Source organism: Pholcus phalangioides, unplaced genomic scaffold (assembly GCF_987345545.1).
Source record: "Pholcus phalangioides strain wild (caught in Gottingen) unplaced genomic scaffold, Ppha-v1.0 ptg000029l_1, whole genome shotgun sequence".
NCBI lineage: Eukaryota > Metazoa > Arthropoda > Arachnida > Araneae > Pholcidae > Pholcus > Pholcus phalangioides.
The window spans coordinates 1,062,711-1,085,297 of NW_028301619.1; the positions used below are offsets into that span (position 1 = coordinate 1,062,711).

The 22,587-nt window shown below is 32.2% G+C and overlaps 1 protein-coding gene across 2 annotated transcripts in view; it reads right to left on the reverse strand.

The window, feature by feature from the left end:
* Positions 1-22,587, reverse strand: part of LOC149067554 (guanine nucleotide-binding protein G(q) subunit alpha-like) — a 94,111-nt gene continuing 71,524 nt past the window's right edge. Inside the window, exons 8-10 of one of the 2 annotated variants that reach the window (XR_016195328.1) lie at positions 21,446-21,553; positions 20,039-20,349; positions 14,501-14,572 (exon numbers count right to left, since the gene is read on the reverse strand). Coding sequence is in view for 1 of the 2 variants with exons in the window: in XM_089252458.1 (XP_089108584.1) it covers positions 14,490-14,572; positions 21,446-21,553 (191 nt within the window). In the remaining variant the exon portion in view is untranslated. Of the gene's footprint in view, positions 14,573-20,038; positions 20,350-21,445; positions 21,554-22,587 lie in introns of both variants that reach the window. The other variant, XM_089252458.1, reaches the window with a different exon arrangement.

A 22,587-nucleotide genomic window follows, 5' to 3' on the forward strand; every position in this document is an offset into this window, starting at 1 on the left:
TATATGCTAAGCAGGTTTTATTGCACAATTGCAAAACTTTTACAGGCATAGCACCACATTGTAGTCCATCATGTGACCATTCCTTTCTACTTAAAAGTTGACTTGTATCAGCATGAGGGAAAGCTTTCACATAAACCACAATTGACAATTTATATTTCAATAAGTGATAACAAAATTGCATTCCTCTCTATATAATCTTTCAAATATGATTTTAATTGAAAATAATTACCAAAAATCATCACTGAAATAGACAAAAGTAATATAACAGGAATATAAAAAAATATAAAAAACCCCTAATTTATGCACTCAAACAATATGAAAAACTTCATAATTTTTGAAAATCATTCTTAAGAACCTAAGAGATAATCACGGTTGAATAACTTTGCAATACAAATAAAACATTTTTCATGCATATGAGTTGTTGAACAGGACGGAAAAGTTACCAACAAAAACTCATTCAGTTTACTGAATACCTCTTGATTTTACTAAAATAAAATTTATAATAGGATAATATAGAACTCTGTAAAACCAGTTGAAAAGTCATTATTTATAAAGAAGAAATTTAAAAGGAGGAAAAGAAGCTCATTCCTATCACCTCAAAGTTTTGCCTGACCTGCAGGTGAAGTTATGAGAACAAGACTGAACTCAACTTGGTCTTCTGACTAGTTGGAGGTTAGCCTAGTGGAAGCTAGGACCACACTAATATCCAGCCTCGTCCAATAGCCATTCACAAATATTTGCCTCCCCGCTGCAATGAAGCACCAGTGGCATAGGATGGCTACACACTGGCCCAGCCTGGCTAATATTCCTTGGCAAATATTTGCTTCCAAAACTCTCTCCAAAGATATTCTCATGTTGTAACTGTTGGTGTTTTTCGACCAATGAAGTTGGATTGGAAGATCAGGAAAGGCAACGGCTTCTTTGACTTGGGGGCTACTACTTAACCACACATGCAACTCATCCACATTCCTCTGCAGAACTTCTAACGGATTGGTACATGTCGTACGTGTAGTGAACCTGAAGTAAAGTTTGTTTCTGTATAATGCTTGTTATGTGCAGTACCGCTATCTGCCAACAGTTTGGGGTGGGGGGGGGGCTGGAAGACCCTGGTCATTCTCTTTGACAAGCCTTCCAATACCTTCTAACCTACAACATTTGACGATCATTGCCAATGGTGGAGCGGCCAAACTAATCGCCCATCAACCTTGGAATGTACTGAGCAAGGCTGGAAACGAGTGTGGCCTCAGCTTTATGGATGCTTTATGAAAAATGAAAAATAACAAAGAATTTACATTCTTACGCTTTATCAAGCTGAATAAAAAAATATTAATATGAAAAAAAAATGGACAGCCAAACACATAAAGAACTATGCATAAATATGAATGCCTTGGTTTAGTTAGTGCATGCATTATGAATGCTTAGAGTTATGGTTCTATAATAGAAAAACAATTGCTGTATAAAAGCATATTTATATGGCACAATTTCTAGATGGTGAAATATTTTTAGTTAATCTTATCAGAGTTTTGATGGCGTTTATTGATGAAATATTCTTGTATCTGAGATATAATGAATTATTTCAATTATTAGTTATTACTTGTTATTTTGAAAGCTCTAAAGATAGTTGTATATGTAGAAATTATGTAACATATAAATGCAGAAGGAAAAAATTAGTCCTTAAAGTGATGTTTAATTTACATCTAGATATGCATGCCACTAGAACTTAGAACAAGAAAATTTGAGTTGAACTCATAGTCATATTCCAGAAAATAATCATCAAAGAATGGTATTGTCGAAATAAGAATTACAAAATCTCCATGCTTAAATTATTTTATTACTTTTTAAATTTTTTTAAATAAAAATTGATTTGAAAAAAAATCCAAAATTACATAAATCAATGGAAAAAAATGTAATTTCATAAGAGAAAAATTGTCCAATTTATTTTAAATTTTCAAGTTAGTTAGACTTAAGAGATTAAATTTATTTAAAAGACTAATCCTAAAATGATCAGATATCTTAGTTAATATTATTGAAATAAACAAATTTATACAAATTCTCCATAGGAAAACATTAACAAATACTGTGGAATTTGGTTAATATTTGAATTTTGGAAAATTCAAATTTTTACGAACTCTCCTTGAGTTTTCTATCTAATTTAATATTAAAATCTCTTGTTTAATTCAAAGTTCAAGAGAAAAAAAATCATGATTTTTGTATGAGCAAATTTAGTTTAGAAAAATTATACAAGAAGTCCGACTTTTCTCGATCTGTTAAACAACAAATTTTTAAAGACAAAAGTTTCAAAATTCAGTTCATATATATATTTTTTATTTATTATTATTTTTTTGATAATTTAATGCTCATTTAACATTGTTCAGCTGGAGTGCATTGAGAATATGTACCACCATGATTGTTTTTTCAATCTATAGATAAAGCTGTACTGTTCAAAATCTGAATCTTTTTGTCTTCATTAAGAGAATGAAAAATATCGGAAAGTTCAGATTGTAATAGATTAATGACAGTATATTTTCTCGACAACAAAAAAATGATAAGCAAAATTTGGGAAATAGTTTCGTAACAGATGAGCGTGAACTGTTTTCTTAAATATAGCTTTGAACATGGTCAAGAAATTCTGCAGTTATGCTGATTCCAGAACAGTGGAACAATGTAGCAGCTAAGATCAATTATTATAATTATAAACTATTAAAATTTAGGAAAAAGTTTCACATAACTCATAAAATTTTAATAATTATTATCCTATGTGTGAATGTTGATGATTAAGTTGCAATTTGCAATCATTTTACTGATCCGGGATAGATTGATTGGATAATTCATACTTTTTCCAGACACTTTGAACTTTGAATTAACCAAGATTTTGACTGCATATATTATTACATTAAAAACTATTTTAAAAAATTCCAAATTATGGATTTTTTTTTAAACTTTATTAGCTGACTTGTTTCAAGATAAGTACTTTGGAGTACCGCTTCATATAAACACTATATTCAACATCAGTTTCAGATGTTAATCAAAAAGGAATGTGTAAAATAAGCTTCCGTGAGTTGCCAAGGTGGCAGACACTAATGTTTTTTTTTTTTAGCAAACAGATGGAAGCCATTTCATTGAAGAGCCTAACATGCATGAAAACAAAACCCAATAATTTAATGATTCATTCAAAACTAAATAGGGAAAATTGTTTACTACTTTTAGAAATTTATTACTCGAACCACTTTTTTTTGTCCATTGTTATATTTCCATTTTTTTAATGCAAGAAGTACCATCTTGTAATTTGACATCTTATTTTTCTTTTCTGAACTCCATATGATACAAAAATTATGTTAAAATATCATACAGGCAAGTTAATTTAGAATTTGGAGGGCTAAATGTAACATAGTAGGAGAATACTAGTACATGTAAAAAATTAGAAAATTTTTGTTTGACGCTTCCATTGAAACTAATATTATAACCTGAAAAACGAAACATTTGAAGCAACTAAACTCATAACATCATTCAACAAAAAAATTCATCTTTAAAACTGAAAATTTTTATGCTTAGAATGAGGCCATTCATGTTAAATATTCAAATTGTATATATTTAAATAAATGAAATTGAAAACACAACTTTTTGAGCAATCGATTGTTATTAAATATAAAACATTCACCAATACATATGTTGGATATTAAAAAACTGAGTTTATAAAAAATTTCACTTTACTCAACTTTGAGTGAAAGGTAATACTTTGTTTCAAAACTATAATGAAAAAAGAAAAACTTTTCACTACTTTGCTCATAAGAGCATTTGTTCATTTATATCTATATAAAAAGATTAAAAAAACCATTAAAAATATATGAAGAGAGGGAGGAGAATTTTTAACTCATTGATTCACACCAGATACAGTGAAACCTTGTTTATTGTTTATATCACTTCCACATTTATATGACACACTACTTCAGTTACATAACATATTTACCTAATAACATCATCAGCATGGGTGAAGACACAGGAGTTCATGAGTGGGGAGGAAACAATGTCCCCCAATATCAAAGACATGTGCCCAGGTGACCTAACATGTATGTATTGACATTGTCATGCTCCCTCTGACCTTCTACTCTATCTTCGCTTATGATCACTGGATCCAGAATTTTGAGAAAGACATAATTTCTATCAATTGAATGCTAAAATGTTTTTGCAGGTGACATAAACCTGTCACTGCAAAAGTCAGAAATTTTAGGGTGAGTGTTGAGAGAGATAAGCCAAGAAGGTGCATCTATATAGCAAGTACTTGGATTTCTCTCGAGGAGTAATTACTAAATAAATAGGCCTGATTTTTATGCTTTTTCTTTTCTTCCACACACAGCTTCCTACCCCAGTACAATGATTATCTGCTATACAAAATTCTGGAAGCATGACGTATATCTTTGATGAACCACCAAAAATTAATACTCGCAATCTCTTTGATGGGCATTGAGTGTCTTATAGGAAATTATATCATGAAATACAGTACATGTCAACCAGAAGTTCAGCAAATCACTAAAAGGCAACACATAGCACACTTGATGTAGATGAGCCTTAAGTATTCAACAGGCTAATGAACACTTTAGAATGGGTAACAAAGGAGTTATTTTCTCCTAATAATTGCAATATAATTACATTTTAAAACGTACTGATAAACTGCTTTGCAACAGATACTACTTGAGCTAGTTTCTGCATCAATTTCGAAATTCTAGATTAAAAATTAATGATTCATTAGCAGATGAAATGTGGTCCCAAAAAGTATATCGTATCTCTTGGAATAAGCGCACAGTGAGAAAAAAAATATGAAAAAGTATTTTTTGACTTGTAAGCACCTCATCAGCTTAACTGATACACATTTTCAGGATGAAATTCAGTTTCCATGAAATTTGTTTTCTTGTGTTATACAAACAAATATGTGTAAAAAAACATTTTCTAAATGCCTCGAGTCGATTTCGAATAGCTGAAATGCAATGGTTAAGTTTATGTTTAACTTTTTTATGATAATGTTCATAGTCAGTTTCTCGAAGGATATTTTTTTAAAACAAAAATTTAATCATCAGTTTAAAGCAAAACTACCTGATAATGAACAGATCTAACGCGATTTGTGCATCAATTATTATTAGCAACCAACTGATGTCACACAAATGAAAAAAGGGGATATCGTTCAGACTAATATGAAAAATTCTAGCATAATTTTTTCATAAAATATCGAATATGAAAATACAGGGGAAATTTTTGGTGGCACTGTGGCAGATAGGCCAAGAAATGCTGTATATAAACCAATATTCCAGACCACTGTAAAGCAATAATTCAAGTGTTTGCAGCAATAAAACATTTACAATGATTTTATAATAAAAAAAAATGAATGAATACGATGCATTGCATGATTTCGGGACAATGTAAATAAACATTGGATACTTAAAATTAAAACTAAAGACATGAAAATTACTTAAATATCTTGAAATAGACAAGTGAAAGAGTTTTTTTTTCATATCAAATAAATATTCAAAAGGCAGGTTTTTTTTAAACTTTTGTTTACTTATCAATGGTTTTGCAGGTGTGTTAAAAAACTCACCCAATCATCTAAACAAGCACTGTATTTACTCGAATCCAACATGGACTTCCCCTAATCTAAAATAAAACATTTTTATACAAAAATAGGCAACATTATTAAGAAACTGAACACATTTTCAGAGCTGATGATTTCACAGTATTAGATTCGAGTAAATACTGTGTTTTAAAAATTTCATTGCTAAAATCAGGTATACTGAATCAGCTGGTTTCAATAGAGAATTTTAAATTATGCCAGACTCAAGTTTTCAATAGAAACTTTAGGCAAACTTTATCCTTAGAAATAAAACTAGAAGCTGTATAAAGCTTTCTTTTTAGTTCATACCAAATACCAATATTGCTCAACATCAACAAATGCATATAAAGTTACAATAACAAACTAGGCAAACTACTTGCAATGAAAATTGAACTTTTTCACACAAATTATTTAAACAAAAAGGAATAACATTAAAAATGCTGTTTAATGCTCACAAATAAGTGGGATTTTAGGGATTTTCAATTTTGAAAGCTTTCATTGACAGTGTGAATGGGATCAGAAATTTGAGGCAAACTAGTTGGAATTGTGGAATAGAATGGTGGTTTTACAAAAATCAATGAACTAGCACCCCAGCCCCCTCCCTCCCAAACGAGATCGCTAAAACAATTTCATCACAAAAAGTTACTAGACATCAAGGAGATCAAGCACGTTTAAAAAGAAATACGATAAACATGTTGGGTTAAATCGAGAAGCTATCCATTCTTAGAATAAGACAACCATAAGTATTCTTTATGGGCATTGTATAATATTTTATCATGTGTATATATTGTTTATAATTTGTGTTAATTGCATTTTTAATTGGGTTGCTTTATTTTTGAAACATATGACATCCATATTTTTATGGGCATCTTTTTATCAGCCACCTCGTTGGGCATTTTGCCTGTTGTGGCGTTGTATTTGTATAATATTAACCAAACTTTATAAATACACATTATTTTTACTAAATTATGAATTAACCTTTTACCAGCCAAATTAAGATTTCGATTCATTTTCTTAATTTTCTTTCTATTTCCCCTTCCAATCCTTTAGAGCAGCGGTTCTCAACCTTGGTGCTTGAGGGAAAAAAGACACAGTTGTGGAATGTGAGAAATTTTATGCCGACTCCTGCCCCCAGGACGATTACAGCGGCTTACAAAACAAAAATATATAATATTTTTAAAATAATAATATATCAGTAACTTTGTTATATAAGTAAAAAATAGGCATACACGACTTTGCCATAGAAATTATATACCAGAAAAAGCTCCGCGAGTCAAAATGGTTGAGAGAACCACTGCTTTAGAGAAACCAACTAAAAAATTCATGAAAAAAAATTTCTAGCATGTTTTCTGGACCTGCACATATCCATAGAAACATTAAAATTAAAAACAAAAAAATTAAATTTTATTCTTTCTTGAAAATGGATGATTAAAAAAAATTAAATTTATCGGAATAAATGCTGAAAAAAATTAAGTGCTTCCATGCTCAAAAAATATTTCTTGCCAATTAATAGAACCAATGTGTTCCCCATTGGCTGTTACAGGGTTAGAAACAAATTTATATATATATATATACCAGCCAAAAATTTAAAGCATTATAGTCATTCACATAATCAAAAACTATCATACTTTAGAGAGTAATCTATTGATATTTAACTATATAAAATTTCTGAGAATTATCTATTAAACCACGATATGCACATGTAGATAGCCACTAACTAATATATGTATGCTATCTTTAATGTTCAGGAAGGTTCTGGGGAATAAATAGTAATAATCGGAAAAAACCTTGCTGCATTGTTTTACCTGCACTGACTTGTCAATCTGCATCGAATAATAATACAGTGCACGCCTATTACATAGCCTACAATATAGTTAATTATCATGGCATGGTAAAAATTTCAGTGTGCTGGGAAGCATTTTTGAAACTTAGAGACAATATTACTTTTATGCCAGTCACATGCAACAAATGATGCTTATCTGTCAAGACAAGACAGATTTTTTTAGCACAGATATAATTTTTTACTGGGATGTAAAAGTGTTTTCAATTTCTTGCATATTTTGAAATGATACAATTACCACTTTTGCTCCATCAACCTCAATGATCATAATTGATTTCAGATTTACTTTGGGTGCTTTTAACAACACAAACTTAGTCTGTGGGCTCTGACAACTTGCTCCTCTATTTATATACTTAAAAATATAATAAGTTTAATATTGTCTTTCTGCAAATGTAGACAATTCAGGTGAAGCAATTTGAAAATAAGTGTGAAGCAGGGAAAAAAACTAACAACTATTAATTTATACATAAAACATTTAATCATTCCAAAAAAAGTCCATAAAATCACACAAGACCCATTATTGCAATAAACATATTGTAAAACCTCCATAAGGTTAGGAGTTGGCATTCATGAAAATACAGCTGAATGTAAAGGTGACCACTGAATTAAATTGAAAAAAGCAAACATTTAATAAATGTTTAAAATAAAAATATGGCAAATAAATAAAATTTTTGTTAACATTTAAAATAATTTTTATCTTGAAATAAATTTTGGTTTCACATTCTTTGGAATTCTTCTCATATATTACTATTTTAAACTTTTCAGCCAAGCTTTGAAATATATCTACAGAGCAAGAGTCGAGGCACTCAATTTCTCAGAATAGATTTTTCAGGGTATCTATCATTTTCATACATTTTATATGGCTATTGTGTCAGATTCTCCATTTTTGTCACTTTCTGAAATTTTTATTTCTACAGCTATCTGATCAGTGGTGAGGACTTTGAATCATTTTTCAGTGAAAACTGGATAAGATACTCCATATTAAAAGTGATACAAGCATAAGATTTTCATATTCAATCCATATTTAAAAAGTGGCTGTACACTGGATGGCAGTTAACCTCCTCTAGAGATGGTTTTAGTACTATATAGAGCCTAGTTCAGAGATTTCTGTTGATTTTGACAAGAATTTGCTGCGAAGGAAGGTTGGCTGGCAAGAAATGATAATTGCCTATAAAAATTTCACTATATACATACAGCTGTACCCTACTATAGTGAACATGGATTGTATAGAACCTTCAGATATAATGAACAATATTTTCTAATCAGATTGGATACAGCGTTTCTCAACCTTTCTGAACCAGGGACCAGCAAAATGACAAACAATTCAACAGACCACTAACTTACCATACGACGAATGGTGTAACTATATGATCCACATTTTATGGTAGTCCTTCATTTTTGGCCGTAACAACATTTTTATTCAACAAAGCTCTCATTTGAAAACTACTAAAATTGTGAATGCAGATATTTTTCATAACTTATAGATTATCTTAGGATTAATTACAGCAGTAAATATTCATCTCACATATTTCATATTTGTCTTGTTCAATGTTGCGTGAACTACATTTGTTTTTTGTGATTTTCTTAACAGCTTTTCACTTCCACTTTACTGAAAATTTTTCAACAATTTCACCAATAGTTGGTGATCTTGATAACTTATTGCAATGATTCTGGTAACAATTGGCAATGTTTTGTATTTTGCTATATTTAAAATCCAAATTTCCTGTATTTTTCCCCAATTGAAATAAATGTGATTAGTTTACCCTATATAGTCTTGGTTTTTTTTTCGTGAAACATATTTTTGTTTACTACAGTTCAAAGAAGCCATTTCTTTCTCTGCTCTTCAGCAATAACTGGAAATTTCGACAAATACTGCAATTTTTGGGTGACAATTAGACATACTTTGTACATAGTAGCACTATTTCCTGTATTTTTCTTGATGCTCTGGCTTCTCTGCTGAAATATGGCAGACTTCAAGTGCGAAGATATGTTTTTTGCGTTTCAACAAATAAGAATATTGTACTAACATAAGTTACATACAATTGAATAATTTTTCATTCAATCAGAATAAAATTATCAAGTCTGCCTACAGACAACATGCACCATTGGTCCGTGAACCAGATTGAGAAATGCTGGGATATAGCAAACTAAACTTTCAGCCCCTTAACATGTGTTATACAGTGGCGTTCAACTATAGTAAATGTAATAATGATTTTTATAAACAAACATAAAAAGCAGAAATACTAAAAGAACAAGACTTTATAAGAGGAATAGCTTTCAACGATATTGAGCTCAAATGTCTCACTCCAGATAGAACGAGTCTCTTAATCTTCCGATCATCTCTTATCTTGCCATAAATTTAACTGGTCAGACAGATCATAATAGACATCCGAGTTTATGTCTGCCTGCCTTGATGTCAAAAACCAAGAAATTTCTCTAAATGAGGCAACATTACATTACAGGGTATTTTACAGCTCAATCTGTTGTTTTCCTTTGTGTTTTATTCTAGTCACATCTTCCTTAAAGCAAAATTTACATTTGTTTTATCAAAATTGAAAACAAGTTTTTGCAGTCATATATAATTTTTTTTCAGAAATTTTGTTTATTTGTAAAGCCGTTAATTTATTAGATTTTTTTTGTAGAATAACAAGTAAAAATAAGATTAAGTAAAATGGGAGCATATAATGAGTATATTTGTAATTTTTTCCTATCATTTCACATAAATTTCAGTATCATTCCATTCTAGAAGTCTGAATGGATTCGTAAACTGAAATCAGCAAATAAAATCATGGAAATCAAATTATGAAGCAAAAAGGTAAGTGATGTTTAAAAAGTACATTAACAAATGATAAAAATTCAAAGAAGGGCGAAGATATTTTCTATAATGAGAGTATATTTGTAATTTTTTCCTGTCATGTCACAGAAATTATTCTTAAACACTCTTTCTTTACAGACATTATTCTTAAATAAAATGGAACAATTGGAGCAAAAAATATATATATACACAGTATATCGAGCACTATTTAAGTAGTAATCTTTTTCAATATAACAAACATCTCAGCTCCATATCAGGATAAATTATCTAACATATGGATGCTCAAGTGAATTATATATAAAAATTTATTTAATCTTAGGTGTTTCTGTAGTTCAGTTTCTACATTACAGGGTAGCTCAATTTAAATCCCAATTTTTTTTTTAAATCACTGATTTAAAAATCGGACACTTTTGATATTTCAACCAATTTTGAATACGATCTTTTTTAACTTGTATGATGTAATACAAGTAAATGAGAGATAATAAGGTTCATATTTTAATTATTTACACATTAATTAATATTTAAATAAATGTGATGAAGATATTTGTTCTTTGGGTAAAAAGTCAGGTTGCTAGAATTAATTCAGTTTTTCTCAGAAGATTAGAAACCTCTTTCTCTAAAATCTTGTAAAAAGTCTCTACCAAAAACTTTCTTTCTCAGAGAAAGTGAAGTCGTTAAAGAAAGTGCCAACTGTATAGACAAGATTTTTATCCCTGGAATGGAATTTACTACAGGCTTTGTGAAAGTAGCCACTATCAATGGAAATAATTGTCACAGTTGAGAAACAAGATATGTTTCTTTTCAAAAGTAAATAATAAATTTCAAAAGCCATAATCAAAACTTAAAATTTTCCACAACTCTAATCCCCCCCCCCCCAATGCTTTTTCAATTATGCTACACCATAGAGAAATTTTTCATAGCTCATAATAAGGAACTTTGTTCGTTCGAGGGGGTTCTTTTTCAAAGAAAAGTTTATGGTTTCGCAGTGATATTTTATAAAAAGATATTACTCCAGAAATTTAAACTGATTAAATTAATGAATGTTAGTTGCATACATAACTATGCTTTTGAATTTTTTATCAAGTACAAATTTCAATATTGTTCTAAACATAGAATGATTTGTTCTTAGATATCATTGGTATGATAAATGGGATTTTCAATAGTTTAGTATGCTAATGCGCTCTTTAATGCAAGATCTTTAGATCATAATATTGTCTGTAAGTCAAAATGTGAGAACTATACTTGTTAGGAAAACTATTTAATACCCCTACTATGCATTTATTTTATTTATCCAGTTCAATATGGTCTAAAAAATTGGTGTTAGTCTGATTTCTATGCTTAAAAAATATACTTATCTTTAGAATTTAATATTATTCATTCATATTTAGACGATATTTAAATTTAAAATTTATTATTCAAATTTTAGAGACAATATTTAAAAAAAAAAAACAAATCAGGTTTTTTTGATTAAAAAAATGATTTTTATCAACCCTGCTACACTACCACATAATGCAAACAAATTGAAATGATCCACTTTCCGCACAATGTGGAATTTTAACATGCAAAAAATGTACTAGAATTTTCAAGGTAATAAAAATAAAAAGTCTTTTTTCTTCTGCACAGCAGATATCTTCTTATAACTTTGTAATTTTATACGGGGATCTTTCAATGAGAAGTCTATATGATAACTCATGATTTTTCATGTGTGCTTTCACTATTGTTCAAATTTTCAAATAGAGAGCATCTCCCTCAACATCAAGAAATATACCAGAAATTTGTAATGAATTTATCATTCATTAGATGCATATTAAAAATGTGCTCCCGTTTAAAAAAAAATTGAAAAATAGAAAAACATAATTACGGATAAAATCAACATGGAAAGATAGAAAAATACTTGAAATATGCATAAACAATAACAACAGAAAGTTGATTCAACAAATTAGTGTATATCATTAAATATAGTATATTAGTATTATCAGACAGGGCCATCCTTATCAGACCAGGCCGTCTTAAAAGCACCATGGGCCACTGAGGCCCCCTCACCTTTTGAGGCCCGGGTGGGCCAACGCATTAAGACGGCACTGTATCAGACACAAGGCCTAGAGTGAAAATAATAGGAGGATCCCTTTGTAGGACATAAAATTTTCACTAATTTCTATATCATTCAGATTTTCATAAACATTCTCATTGTTGAAGCGCAGACATCTTGTTTTATTATTAAAAAAAATATTTTCCTATTTCAATTACAAGTTCTGAGTCCTCTGGAATGGGAGGTGTGGTGTCGCTGTAACTTTCACATACTCCTACAGACATCTCAGTTCTTGGAGCCTCATTATAATGTTCTGTGTAAACTACTTTTTTTAGAGCAGCACTTAGATGGAAATATTTATAATCAGGATAGAACTTCTGATATATAAAAAAAGACAAATGAGAATTAATAAATGTCCATCAGCTGGCATAGACATGCTTATATGACATGAGCACTACTGTTTATTTATTTAATCTTTTGCTTTGTGAATTACGATTAAAGAGCCTGATTGAGTTTAATTCAAAGTCTCAGGAAATATCACCAATCAAGTACATTGAAGCATCATATTCGAAATCAGCAGTTGTTTTAATCCTGTTCCATTTGGGTAACAAAATTATGTAAACGGAACAGAATTAACATTTTTTTATACATCTCTTACATTATTTCTTCATGACACCTTTATCCATTCTGATTTACCATTAAGATAAATTTACCACTTTTGGAAACTTAGACAATAAATGAATTTTACTTCGGAGAAAATAATTGTTACAATTGAGTCATAGTATTTGGAATCACACAAGAAAAAAACTACTTCTAGAGCTGAAGTGTGATTCTCCAGGCACCTTATAATTGGTTTCAGTTATTAAAGATAGGTTACATAAAAAATGAAATCAATAATAACTGTTGAAAATTGATGTGTGTGTGTGAGAAAAAAATGAAAAATACTTCCCATTCAGATATCACTGAGATGTTATGCGAGAAAAGGATTGTACGGGAACTTCTTTTAGCCATTAATCGGTTCACAAAAACTTTGTGTCAATTTTTATATGTACATTTCAGTTCCAAATAATTGAATGCATCACATGTTGCACACAATAATCATGTACTGATTTACAATACCACTAATTCTGTTTAAAAAAAAAAATTACATGCCTATAATATAACTGTAGTTTATGTAGGTTGTTTTGTAATAACTAAACACTACAAAGAGATGATCAAACAATAAAAAAAACCTGTTACTGAATTTGTTCCATAATATTGGCACAATAAATCATTTCCATCATTAATGATGAATATGTGTTACAATACTATATTGCTGCATGGGTAAAAAAAATACATAGCATTTGAAAAATTTCCAAACAGATTTTTAAAAAGGAAAATCCAATCACAATCACACAACCATATCAATTTGTAACTAATTTGAAAATGACTCTCACTGGAGCCTATTTTATATATCGATATCTAAATTCTCTCAATGACTACATTGTGACACGCACGAGAAGATCAATAAAAAAATAAAAGGATAAACATCACTGGTTATAAAGTTTTTCTTCTAAAAATTAATGATCAATGAAGAAAAGCATGGCAAGCATTTGAAACAATATACAATTAAAAACTTAAGAAAATGCCTCTCACGAGAAACATAACAAAGACATGTGCTATTTTATAATACTGTGTCTATAAACCTAATAAGCACAATAAAAATCATATATATTGATAACACTTCAGAAATATATAACTTATCAAAAATTCCCCCGATATAGAAATATCTTCAAAACTAAACTGCCAAAATTTCTCCCCCTTTCACCTTTCAAAACGATGAGAATCAAAAGTACACATATATGTATAAAACAAAGCTATATATATATATATATATATATATGTATGTATATATATATATATTCATTTATATTTATAAATTGACTTCAAATGCATTCACATTGTTTCACCGAAGCGCAGCATCCCATAAATCTTGCCATTAAAAAAATGATAAAATGTGATATCTCAAACATCCAAGATTTCCACACACTGCCCAGATAAAGCTTCACCACAAACAGGCATTTTCCAGGCACATTTTATGTACACAAGAGTGCGGAAATTTTCCATCCATTGGTATGCAATGTGGCACTGCAACGAATCTGGCTACTAGAAAATGTAGCACACCAGAATTTTTCAGTAAAGTTTCAGCACAAAGAATCTCAACCAGTTAGACAAGATTATATTCCCTGAGATTTTGCTGAAGTATCGTGTCCTTTACAGCAGCAAATACAAACCTGATGTTTTCGGTATCTGCAAAACACATAGAAAATATAACTTAGTCATACAAAAATCTATCAACACAAATATTAAATATGCCAACTCATAATTTTTTGAACTGTTGATATTGCCTGACTAGTAACATTTACATATGCCATTGGCAGGTGCTAATGAAGTCATCTAAGATCCGGTAAAACTCCAGCTGTAAGCAGAAAGACAAAGCCAGTAAGTGGAACTAACTGGTAATAAAATCATTGCTTCTTACTTATAGCCACAACAAAAAAAATTTTGATTTTGTTGATTGTAATTTTTTTAATGTTTAAGTATAGGTTAAATGTTATATTTTAAAAAAGATCAGTAAGCCATAGAATAAAGAAAAGAGTGACTAAAAGTTGGCCAGAATTTGAGAAAAGAGACATTCTTTAAATCATATATCTGAATCAAATTTTAAATTTTCCAAAACATTAGGAAAACAAACTTAATTTACCAGGTAATTTCAACATTGAATTGGATAGGAAACTCAAGGGGAATTCCTGAATTATCCAAAAATTAAATATGTTTCAGGTGATCTTGGCTAATTCGAGCACATTTCCAACAGCATTGAGAAAGACATTCTCTAAGTCACCTTGCACATTATTAGCACTACAACCAACATCTAAGTCTAACAAACATGTACGAAACATATGTTTGCATGGTCCGTTTCTTTGCATGTATGCGGAAAACCTCTTCAACAAAAAAATTCACAATTTATTCTCCAAAACAAGGTTCTATAAAGCATGAAGCAAAGATGATTTTGAACTCAAAAATGGTTCAGGAGACTTGAGACTAGTTTTGAAAAACGAAAACTAAGCTGATGTCATCAAAGGGAAAAAACAGTGTCAATTGCAGCAATGCAAATAGTAAGAAGGTATTTGTAGATAAGATTAAAAACTCAATGAAAAACTAACAGCCATTCAATTAAAAAGAAGTTTAAAATTTTGTTGTTTATGAGTATTCTTAAATTTGTTACATGCAATTAAAAATAAGGAATATGAAATCCAAGGCAGATGGAAAACTTTCATTATATGTGGAATTTTGTTATATTGATGATCAGACTTCTGACTACACTACATTCATATACATACTGAAGAATTGAAGAAGGCTAAAGTTTGAAAGTGTATGTACACTGCTCAAAACAATTAGGGGAGCACATGGTTTTAACAAAATTACGTGAAGATGTATACCGATAAGTAACATAAAATGAATCATCCATAATTTAAAGCCTAGCAGGAAAGGGAAGAAGAAAACTTCATATGCAAATCAAAGTTCATGACGTCAAAAACCAGAAAAAGGAGATAAGGGCAGAAATCGGGATGTTGCAGTAACGTCTGTTTTACTGCCGTAACTGTGAAATTCGATTGCGCAGTATTTTTTTTTTGAGACAAGGTGACTTGAGGATGTCTCAACAACGTGATTTACCGGAATCCATGGCGTGTTATAGGCAGACTGGAATCCGAGCAAACACAATGTAGTGTCGCGGACGCTGTTGGAGTCGCCAGAAGTGTTGTTGCAAGGCTGTGGAATCGATTCCAAGAAACAGGAAATGTTAGACGTCGACCAGGGCAAGGTCGGCTATGCGCCACTACAGCAACTGATGACCGGTATATACGGTTAACAGCCCGTCGAAACAGAACAGAGAATGCTACGTAGCTGCAAAGACAGTTGCTCTTGGCAACAGGACGAAGGGTGTCCAGCCAAACAGTACGTAATCGGCTTCATGAGGGAGGGCTCTATGCACGTAGGCCAATGGTCTGCATTCCGTTGATCCCACGCCACCGTGCGGCCCGAAGAAGATGGGCTGCTGAACATCGAGATTGGGAGCAACATGATTGGAGCCAAGTGCTGTTTACAGACGAGTCCCGATTCAGTCTGGAGTGTGACACCCTACGTGTTCTGGTATGGAGGGACAGGGGCACTCGAAATAACCCCACATTCGTTCGTGAAAGGTCACAATACAGACGAGCTGATTGGATGGTATGGAGTGGAATCAGCATAGGCAGACGTACGGACCTGCATATCATTCGGAATGGCACTTTGACGGCCCGAAGGTATGCAGACGAGATACTGCGACCTCATGTCATCCCTTACGCTGGAGCCATTGGAAATTCCTTTGTTTCCCAGGATGATAATGCCCGACCGCATAGAGCTCGTCTGGTGGAGAACATGCTTGAAGCTGAAACAATACAGCGGATGGAATGGCCAGCGTGCTCTCCTGACCTGAATCCAATCGAGCATGTCCCAAACATACACTGCTGGCCACCGTAAATGCAACACCCTGAAGGAAGCATGCAAATAATATGAAATTTACAACATGCATTAGCGGAGGTGAGATATGCAAATGATTAGAATTTCAGCGCAGACGCCCATCACGCGCGCCTGTGGCGCCACTTCAAAGCGCTATTTAAGGATTGGAGATTTCGACGATTTGAAGTACGGCAATTGTGTTTTTCTTGTGATTTTTTCAAAAAAAACGATCAATTATGCCTCGTAGAAAACAGCGATCATCTTTTGATCAAGTATCCGAGTTCGACAGAGGAAGGATAGTGGCCTACCGAGATTGTGGATTATCTTTCAGGGAAATCGGTAGTCGTGTTGGACGAAACCAAACAACTGTAATGCGGATATGTGATCGTTGGATGCAGGAGGCTACGACGGACCGACATGTTCGACCGCATCCACCTCAGTGTACCACTTCACGTGATGACAGGCGTATTGTGCGTATGGCAGTGACGGATCGCTCAGCCACATCACGAACCATAGCACAGCACATTCAGTGTCTGCGCGTACCATTCGACGCCGTTTACAGCAGAGTGGTCTGTCCGCAAGACGTCCATTGCTTCGAAAGAAGGATGTGGACGGCACAATGGAATGAAATTGTCTTTACTGATGAGTCACGCTTCTGTCTGCAACACCACGATGGTCGGATTCGAGTCTGGAGACACCGTGGAGAGAGGATGCTGAACAGCTGCGTTATGCACCGCCACACTGGTCCTGCACCGGGTATTATGGTATGGGGCGGTATTGGATATCACTCTCGCACTCCTCTAGTACGCATTGCCGGTACTTTAAAAAGCCAGCGCTACATCTCCGAGGTGTTGGAGCCAGTTGTCCTTCCTTACCTTCAGGGCTTGCCCACAGCCATATTTCAACAGGATAATGCACGACCACACATGGCACGCATTGTCCAAAGGTTCTTCGTCAATCGGCAGATTGAATTGCTTCCCTGGCCAGCTCGCTCTCCGGATCTTTCGCCGATAGAAAACATGTGGTCCATGGTTGCTCAACGATTGACCCAGATTACATCCCCAGCTGCCACACCAGATCAACTTTGGCAACGCGTAGAAGCTGCTTGGTCTGCTGTATCCCAAGAACACATCCAAAGTCTCTTTGAATCAATGCCGAGGCGTGTGGCAGCGGTGATCTCCAACAATGGCGGCTACTCTGGCTACTGATTTTGGCAGGAACCACACTTCACAGAAGTCTATAAATTTAATCATTTGATGCTTGGTCAACATGTTATCTAGAAAATAAATATTGTTGCAATATCTCTTGTCTTTCTTGGTGTTGCAATTTGGGTGGCCAGCAGTGTGTGTGTGTGTGTGTGTGTGTGTGTGTGTGTGTATATATATATATATATATATATATTCCATTCTGAATTTTCACGATTTTCATTTTCTAAATTTTCGATTCCTCTCTCTCTCTCTCGCTTACAGAAGAAGCTAATCGGAGCTAAGGGGCCCAGCTAATATTTTTGGACGACGCATTGCTGCGCGACCAAGGCCGCCTGTTACTGTCCGAGACTTGCAGATTGCACTTCTTGAGGAGTGGAACAGTATTCCTTAAAGTCTGATCAATAACCTCATCGCATCCATGGCAAACAGGTGTGCAGCAGTCTTAGCTGTTCGAGGAGACCACACGCCCTATTAAAACTCATGCATCATGTCTAAACAGTACTTTTTTTTATCGATTACATGTAACCAAATTGTTTCCCTAAATCATCTTTTCATGTTTTTTCCATATTTTCAAAGAATTAAAGCTTAATTCCAAATTTTTTTACGTCTTTTTTCTGTACTGCGCATTGATACGCGTGTACTATCCATTGTATGCCAATACGTGGCTGTCTCGCACGGTTTTCTTCACTTTTTTGCTTGCTCCCCTAATTGTTTTGAGCAGTGTATATAGAGGGCTCAGAAGCCAATCAGTGTAAGTCAATGAACATCAAAAATGAGAAAAAAAGGATCTTTTTATTTTGTGGTCGGTATGAGTGGCACTATCTGCTGTTGCAATTTTAAGACAGTGATTGAATACTTTAGCACAAGTGAAAGTTATAACAATGAAGAGGCATTTCATACGAAAGTCATTTTTTCAGAGAAAATTTGACTCTCACTGAGTTCTGAGCTCTCCATATATGCACCCCTTATTCGCAAACACACTTTTGTTTTGTTTCCTTGCAGCAACTACAACAGCATCACAATCATCTGCCAGGAACTGAGAAGACCCCAGTTGTCCACAGAAGGACAATAAAATCTGAATATTACTAATAGAACAATGGTTACTACCTCTTGCTTTTAGCTAAGAGCAGTATCATCAAAAATGTAGAATGCCACTAATGCACTATAGCATGCCAAATACCCAATACTTTAGAAAAGAAAAAGTAAAATTTTAGTTTGTTTATATGCATCTCACAATACTTTTACACAGTAAGAACCCAAGTAAGTAGAATATGGTGACTTCACTGATGTTCTGTGCTAAATGGTAATTAAATATGTATTTTTGTATAAATTTAATTAAGAAAGGTTGTTCCAATTCAGACTGCGTTTCTTCCAAACATTTACTTGCTAAAGGCTTAATGCAGGTACATTAGGTGTGTTACACTCTTCAACTTAAATTGAGTAAATGTAAAAAAATGTTTTATTTCAAAAACCACACAATAATGGAAGCTACTTGCTGGATGATGGGTAGTAACTTCAATGAACTGGTATTTAAAAGCAAGAAAGTTATTAATTTTTGAAGCTTTTCTCATAACTACTTTTGTTTAAAATAATTAACCGAGTGAATAACAAGTTATGAGTTACAATTAACTGATTGAAAATAACTGTAAATAGAAACTGTGATTAATATAAAAAATTTTCTTCCCAGTGATGGTATAGAACTAGTCTATACTTCGCAAAAGTGATACCTGAATGATAATGGTTATATTAAGTGGTGTGTACTGTACGTATAATTGAATTTTGTTTTCCTTTGGGGAAGAAATGAGATGTAAAGCACTATTTACTTATAAGAATTTGAATTTAAATCATCTGCTGAAAAAAATAATGGGTATTCATGGAAAGTAATCATTCAACTATTTAAGATGGGATATAAAAAAACGGGGGGAAATATGTGAGATATTTGTTTTATATATAAATTGGTTCATATCTTCATTACTAACTAAATACTTTCCAGTAAAAGTATTCTTACCTGAAACATGAATTTCTTTCTCTTCAAGTTTATTTATATAAAGCATGAAAAGGATATAGCTATCTGACTAACAAATGACAGCAAGCAGGAAGTGGAAAAAAGGAATGAACATGCAAAGTTAGTATCTTATGATAGGCAATTATTAATGCCAAGAATGGTAATTGGTGACCTTTAAAGTTGGATAAATATCAGAAAATACACTTCACTATGCATCTATAACACTAGTGGTTAGGCTAAATTGCATTCTTTTAAATTGTTCTGAAGAATTGTATCTTTTACGGCACAGAAAACAAGTCGAATATTCTCAGTGTCTGTAAAAATCCGCCAAAGAAGCATGCAAGTAGAATTATAAAATGTTTGAGTTTTTGATTGTTAAATAACAAAAAAGTTGAAAAGTTATAGAAATAATGAACAGAAATTTGATAGCCTTAAATCTCAGATAAAAACATGCAAGTAAAATTAATGTTAAATGCTGTACAAAATTGATAAAATAATCATGCTTTCTAAAATATTTGAGCTTGAACTGCAAACAAATATTGCAAAAAATTTCTATTAAAAAGATGAAAATCACAGAGACCTGCCGTAATACCATGAGCAAATAACACATCAATAATATTCCGTTACCAGCAAATAAACACAAATGATAGCACTTATATAAAATAAACATCTTCAAGCGTCTGATTTCACAAGATAACAAATTGATATATGTTTCATAAGATGCAATTAATTAATCTATATTAATATCTATTTACACTCAACTCAATTTTTACGAACATGTTTGAATTTGAACAATTAGTTTGCAAAATTGAAGGGTTGTAAATGGGAAAGGCAATCAATGAACTGGCATAGTGTTTGGGACCAGAGAACTAGTCTGTGAAAATGTACAGCAATTGTATATACAGGGTAGAAAGTTAAGTTCATTTCAGCTCAAACCATGAACCATTGGTTATAGAAATATACTTTTAATTAAAAATAGCATTTAAAATGGGACTGTGTATGTACCGAGATGAAAAATTCCATTTTTATAAATGTTCCTTCTGTCTTATAACTTTCAATAAGAAAGTTGTTGATGAGCTGATCTTTCTCTCATTTCCAGCGATTATAGGACAGAGGGACAGCATAAAAAATTAAACTTTGTATTTTGGTACATACATACTGTCTTACCCTAGTGAAATAAATGACATCTAAATGGGCACATTATTTGGATAATTTTTTAAATTAAACGTATGTTTCTATAACATGGTTCATGAATTATTTGAGCTGAAACAGATTTAAGTTTTCACATTGTAGATAAATCAATATTCGTTTTTTAATAATATAATCACATAAGTTTTACTAACTTCGTATAGTAGAATGTAAGCTGAATAATAAAATAACAATTGGAATAAAACATGCTTTACTGCTTACCTGTTGCACAAGTGAAATGTGAATACACCATTCTTTCAGTGTCAGGATTTTGAGAAAGATACATCTTTAATATGAATTCTCGGGCTGCAATGTGGTCTTGCTTAGGTCCTAAGGAAATGAAAATACTTATGATCAGCAAAACTAAGTACATAAAAGAAAAATTCACTCCGCAAATTATTTGCATGATTTTCATAAAAATAAGGATTGGATAACAATTCACTGTAATTTTTTTCATTTTGTAAATGTAAGACTGATGTGAAATATTGAAATGTGCAAATAAAAAAGGGACTATCAAATTGTTAAATGATATTAACAATGTACATAGGATTCCTAATGCTAAATCATAATGTTTCAGTTGGCAAGTAAATAAAAAAGATTTTTCAAACAATGTGTATCTATATTCCATTGCCACTGTTACCAACCAACCAGTCAATTCGAGCAAATTTTTCTCTCATTTTGCTTCTAATTGCTGTCTAATTAGCCAACTTATTCAATGAATTAATGAAATGCGCTGAAGACTGATGCACTGCCCACCACCAACGCTGAAGGTCCACACATACTTGAAACTCATTTCTTTCCCTTCTTAAATATAAAAAAAGCTGCCGGCACTAACGGTACACCCAATGACTTTTTGGTAAATCTCCCATCAGAAGCTCACAATTATATCTGATTAAACTTTATTTCATTTTTGAATCGGGAGCATTTCCCGAAATCCAAGAGTGAAATTATAATTTATTTCTGTAGCTTGGTGCATTTAAAATGAATAAATAAAAAATTAATTATCTCTCCAATCTTCAAAAAAAAACAACCCATCATGTCTGGCCAACTTCAGATCCATTTCTCTTTTAAGTGGCTGCTTGAAGTTTTTCTCCCTTATACTCACAAAACAGCAAAGCTACTGGTCAGAAATCAATAACATTCTTCCTGAATGGATTTTACAAAAACTGTGGTTGCATCAATCATATTTGTAAGCTGAATGCCTTAATTAAAATACATCTTGAATGACCTTGTGGTAAAGTCTGTGTGTTTTGATGATCTCACTGGCATTCGATTCAATAAATCACCCCTGTCTATGGAACAAACTTAGCTATATATGGGCACCAGTCCCAAGATTTTAAGATTCTAACTATTCTATTTTTGAT